General features: G+C 40.7%; 1 protein-coding gene across 3 annotated transcripts in view; it reads left to right on the top strand.

The window, feature by feature from the left end:
- Positions 1-449: 449 nt before the first annotated feature.
- RBBP8 (RB binding protein 8, endonuclease) overlaps positions 450-6,000 on the top strand; it is an 88,467-nt gene continuing 82,916 nt past the window's right edge. The window contains exons 1-3 of one of the 3 annotated variants that reach the window (XM_021686051.2): positions 450-531; positions 1,812-1,841; positions 3,100-3,306. In XM_021686051.2, the coding sequence (XP_021541726.1) occupies positions 3,198-3,306 (109 nt within the window). In that variant the 5' untranslated portion in view covers positions 450-531; positions 1,812-1,841; positions 3,100-3,197. Of the gene's footprint in view, positions 532-1,811; positions 1,842-3,099; positions 3,307-6,000 lie in introns of those variants that run through there. The other 2 variants (XM_044921282.1, XM_021686052.1) reach the window with 2 other exon arrangements.

Raw genomic sequence — 6,000 nt, 5'->3', positions numbered from 1 at the left:
CTCCCATCACAGCCCCTAGCGTGAGGACACACGAGCCTCCCCGCTCTTCCTCGAGAGGCTTGCGGGGCAGCGCCTCGCTCCGCGGCGGGAGGAGGGGCGTGACGTGGCGGGAACTCCAGCGTGACGTCGAGCGGGCTCGAAGGGGGCGGGTCCGGGCGCCTCCCAGCCCGGCCGGCCGCCCTCGGGCCCTCCCCCACCCCCCAGAAAGCGCGGGCCGCCCTGAGGGGCCGGCTTTCCCGGAGGGAGTTAGGCAGATTAGTGAGGGGAAGAAAGGCGAGCAGCTGCCTCTTCACAGCCCCGGAGCCGTGCCTGCTTCCGTGCTGGGGCTTTCGAGAATCTTTGAGGCAATCTTGGAAGCCGTGAGTAAAGAGGAAGCTCCTTTCCTCAATCCGGAGCGGTGGGTCATAGCGGCTACTTCCGGTCTGGAGCTGCCGGCCGAACATACGCGTTTGGCCCGGGAGTTGTGGTAGCCGTGCGGCTTCTGGGGCTGCCTGAGGGAGCAGGCTGGGGCCCGGCTAAACTCGGCTGGAGGTGAGTCGGAGGGAGGACGAGCTTGCGCTCCCTGTGGCTCTGTGGTCTCCCGCGCGGGCTGAGGACTCGCCTACCGCCGCCGAGCCCGCCCCGCGCATGCGCCGGGGGGCGCGGTGCGAGCTTCCCGCGCCAGTCGCGGGGCAGGCTTTTGGAACGTTTGGGTGACAGCGGCGCGCGGGAGAGGCTGGTGGCAACGGGTCCTGGGATGGGAGCCTGTGGACCTCTGCTTTGCTCGTAAGACCAGCCCGAGTCCCAGTTCGTTTATCTCGGGCATCTGTGTGACTCCAGGCGCGGCTCTTGCCTTATCTGTGTGAGAATATGTGTGGTGGGTGCGACAGGAAAGAACTATTTTACTGAGCACTTTCAGTGTGGTGGTTTACACTGCTACAGGACGCACAGAAATGTATTAAATTGTTACAGACCTTTGAACCCGGGATGCGCCTTGCGACACAAGGTGCACATTTCTGCAAAATTAAGGCACATCATCGTGCATCGATAACGGTTCAAGCCAAGAGAGATTCTGACAAAGGTGCTAGGAGTGCAGGATAGGTTGGAGAGGGTTTTGTGAGCCAGAATTTGCAAGTTTAGTTTTGTGTTGGTAAACTGTTTTTAAGTGGGGAAAAAGCCTTTTTTTTTTATACTACCTCTGAAGATATATTTAAAAATGTTTTACACTATTGGTTTTAAGCAATTTCATACTATGCAATTTTAAGTTATTCATTAAAGTAATTAAAACTTTTAAACTATTACTTAATAGAAATAATTATTTTTCTTGGGCTAAAGTATTTTGTAGTTAATTAGCATCACTAGAGGCCCTCCCCTCCCCTCCTCATCCCTGCCCTGGAGACATAGTGTGGGACCTAATTGTATGACCTTGGGCGAACCACTTAATCTCTTAAACCTGTTTCTCCAACTCTAAAATGAAATTAATAACAGTAGCTGTTCTATAGAGTTCTCAAGATTAAGTTTTAAAAAATGACTATAAAACAGCATGGTATCTGTTATATAGTAAACAACAAATGGTGGCTTCTGTTGACAATAGGCCTATTATCTTTTAGGGTTAAGAAATAGTAGAATTCAGGCCTCTTTGGAAGTAAAGCTGTATTAATTCATGCACCCAATCCCTCTTTTAAAAACTTTATAATGGAAATAATAAATGTACACGAGAGAGACTAGAATTATGAACTCTGTCACAAACCCATCCATTACTCACTTTCAGTAATTGTCAAAGCAGCCCTTCTTATTTCATCTCCTTACCCAACATTTTTTGTTTGTTTTAGCTGGAGTATTTGAAAGCAAATGCAAAACAGGTGAGTTTACCTGTAAATATATCCGTATATATTTTTTTTAACAGCTGAGGACTTCCTTTTTTTAACATGAGCACATTATCATACCCAAGACAATTAAAAATAATTCCCTAACATTATCTTAAATCCAGGACATGTTCAGTTTTCACTGTCTCAAAAAAACCTAAATCACAGTTTTTAAAAAGCTTAATAAAATTGTGTTTTTACAATATTTCTGTAGTGCTTTTCAAAGTGGCTTCAGTCATAATCTTGCTCCTTTAGAAATGTCATTGCTGGGGCGCCTGAGTGGCTTAGTCGGTTGAGCATAGGAGTCTTGATCTCAGAGTCGTGAGTTCAAGCCCCACCTTAGGCATGGAGCCTACTTTAAAAAAAAAAAATGTCATTGCTTGTTTTAGCCTCATCATCAGAGACCTTGAGAAATGGTTTGTAAGAGACACTTAAATCAGTTTGGACACATTAGCAATGGTAAGGCATTGGCTAAAGAGCCATATGTAAGATAGAGTAGACTTGTTAATCGTTTGACTTAGTAGTAGCTAGTTAATGGTTTCAGCTTAAGGACACATTAAAATATTTGTGAATCCACTTGAACTTCTTAGTATCCTGTTGCTTCCTTTGGGGCTACACAAGTAATAAATCATTTCACTGCTACTCTGAGAGGAGCACAAAATAGCCTTACCCTTTTTGCCTTATTACTAGATGTTTCTGTATTCATAGATCTTTATTGTGCCTATGCCTTGCTCACTTATTTCTCTTGTTATGAGAAAGGTATTCAGATCTTCAGGTGTATTAATCACAATCATCTTTCTTGCTCTTTTATAAGATTTGTGCTTCTATGAATATGTAGATGTGTGTATATGTGAATACTGTTTAAGTCAAGAGTATTTCAGAACGTTTTCCAGTTTTTGTTGCACTCCATGTCAAAATTTTAACAAAGGAATAAATTAATTTAGAATGGTGAATCAATCAATACTGAGCGTGAATGACTGCAAACCTCCATAGCAGAATCATCTCAACTTAAGTTCTTTCTAGGAGGAATAAGAGAAAGTTTGCCTGAAAATTTAGCTTAACTAAGGACCAAATAACTGAAATCAGGGTTCTCACCATAATCATTTTCACTTCCCATCCCCCAAATTCTCAAAGTGATTGATTGTAGGTAAATAAGGAAAACTTGAGAAGAGCTGGCTAGGCTTGAAGGTATCCTGACATCAAATTATATACATATAAATGCAAAATTCATTTATGTTGTAATCTATCGTTTCAGGTATTTCAACTGTCAAAGACAACTTCATACCTATATAATGTAACAGAAATAGGTCAGGAAACATTAGGCAAAAAGAAGTGTGGAGCATATTAAGCAAGATGAACATCTCTGGAAGCAATTGTGGAAGCCCTAGTTCTGTAGATATATCTAATGACTTTAAGGAAATTTGGACAAAACTAAAGGAGTATCATGATAAAGAAGTACAAGGTAAAATCTTTTTTTAAAATACTTATAGCAGTATTCTGTTGAGACTAGTAGTGATTACTAACTTTGTGTGACAGTTCAGAGATCTCATTTTTAAAGGACCTTTATTATTGTAATTTTTTGTGAGTTATGATAGAATTGTTGCTTTATAACTACAGACAACTAATACAGGATGTAGTACTTGCACAATTTGTAGTTACTTACTTATGGTAATATGTGTGGTGTGGTGGAAGGGGCATAGAAATTGTTGATTGAAGACCTGGATTTGAATTCTGAATTCATTTATCTACTTGCTCTATGATCTCAGCCAAGTTATATAACCTCTAAATTTAATTTTTTTCTGGAAAATTATTTGCAGAATTCTTTATAGACTTTAAAATACTACTTAAGTTATTCTTCAAGCTTTGGGAATCTTCGCTACCAAGCACTGAGACATAAAAGTGAATGGCAGTTTGCCTTCAAAGAGCCTGAAGTCTAATAGAGATAGAGTCATATAAACAGATAATTACAGTATAATGAAATAAGAGCCAAACTGTTTATATGAAGTGCAATGAGTGTACAGAGGATTCAGCTATTATGGTTGGAATGAGTATATAAATATTATTTGTGATTGTGTTAAAATGTACTCCATATAAAAGAATTTTCTGTTAAAGGTAAACTGAAGGTTTGATATTAATATCTATCTAATTCTGTGACTTTAACATAGTATATTTTCCCCATGCGTGGGAAATGCTTATCATTACATTTGTTTCTTGCTACAACTATAGGTTTAATACTACAGTGCTTTACGGCTTTCACATTACACTGGGGTGCCATTAAAACATGATCCACCTAAATCTAAAGTATAGTATGTGGGTCTGTATTGGAACTTTCCAGTGGTAAATGTAGTTTCTGGCAGAACCTCATCATAATGGACTCATCTTTAATTAATGGGTTCTGAAACATGAACCCCAGAAGTATTCTTGCATGCCCCAGTGTACTCGGGAGACACTTACTCAAGGGATGCACTTACCATATGCCATAACTTGTGAATAAGAATGAATCATATATAGTTAATAGTTGGGAGAGATTTTGTAGCGTACAAATGTGTACTTCCTATATGTTATCTGGGAACATACAGGAAGAACAGGGGTGCATGTGAGATTTACTGTCAGACCAGACTTTACAACTGAATGAAGTCTGAATAGCCAGACAAAGAAAATGGTGGGAGGAGGGGAGGCAATGTTTTAAGTAAAGAGAACAGCATGTGCAAAGGTTTGGCAGTTAACAGCTTGATTTTAATCAAGGAACTGTAGACAGGTTGGTATAGCTCACAGAGGGAATGATGCAGGAGGTGGGAGTTTATTAGGCAGGTGGATAGGAGATGATGCTAGAAAGGGAGATAAGCTCAGATGAATTTCTCTTGTTCATGTAAAACATTACCATGCTGAAGAGATTGTTATATCATGCTTTGTCTTTAGGATTTAGTCTAAAATTTTCATCTTGAGTGCCTCCTATTGCTTGGGAGTAGTGCTATGTTCAGAAAGAGGTCATGTGATCTACTTACTAAGTCTATGAGTTCTGGATGGAGACTGCCATCTAAGATGCCATTTGAAAGCCATCTCACCACTCGAAGGTGGTGACCTTGTGCAAGTTATTTAACTATATAGTGCATCAGATTCTTTATCTATAAAATAAAGATGCTATTAAGGGAGGCGAGACCCGGGCGCGGGAGCTGGGCCTAGGTCAGTGCCCTGAGCAATGTGTCTGGACGCATCAGTACCACCTGTCTAGGTGGCTCAGGAACAAGCATATTTGATGCATTTGGAGGAAAACCCTGCAAGGATGCTTACCGCAGAAAGACAAGACCAGATCACAGGGTGATATAGATGATGCGCAAGACAACCATGTGGTGTGATGGAGAACCAGAATCAGCAGTTTGCAGAGCCTGCAAAGTTGCTGTCAAGGCCAAGCTGTGAAATGTGTTTGAAAGTGTTGAATTTGAGTTCCTTTAGGTGGGGTGGGTGCTTTGCAGTTTGCCTCCATGCCTGCATAGACGCTACTTGGCTTATTTACTTACTGCCCAGCTGCTTAAGGCGTTTGAGTTTGTCACCACACTAGGCATGCTGGTTTAATGTGAGTCACCAGGAAAGATTTGTTGAGCGCCTGTTATGTGGCAAGCCTTTTATTGGCCATGGCTCTGGCACTGACTAAAAAGTCTCCAAGGTGCTTCTTCTAGAAGAAAATAATAATAATAATAACAGAACACCCTCACCAGCAAAAATAAATAAATAAATAAAATAAAGATGCTATTAATAGCTACTTCATACTGTATTAAATAGTTTCATATATGTAAAGCATTTGCACGAGTTTCTAGCACCTAGTAAGCAATATATGTGCTAGCGATCATGTATTAGGTATTAGAACGCTCTTCTTCTGAAGCAGCACCATTATATTATCAATGCCTGCTGTGGACCATCCCAGGTAGATTCAGTAAGATACTATAAAAAAGTTGTAACAGGTTTCACGTACTGATTCCTCTTATTTTCCTCTTTATGATTTTTTAAACGGCTAATTTCTAGAAAGAAACAAGAATGGCCAAAGTAAACATGAGAAAAATGGTTAAGAAATCTTAGAAAATTCTTACCTTCTATCTCTTTTTGGCAAGGGGGAGAATGGGGAATACTTACTTTAAAAAAAATTGTCATGAAATATACA

Source organism: Neomonachus schauinslandi, chromosome 14 (assembly GCF_002201575.2).
Source record: "Neomonachus schauinslandi chromosome 14, ASM220157v2, whole genome shotgun sequence".
Lineage (NCBI taxonomy): Eukaryota > Metazoa > Chordata > Mammalia > Carnivora > Phocidae > Neomonachus > Neomonachus schauinslandi.
The sequence above is the reverse complement of the archived record's forward strand: the minus strand, read 5'-3'. Positions and strand labels throughout refer to the sequence as shown.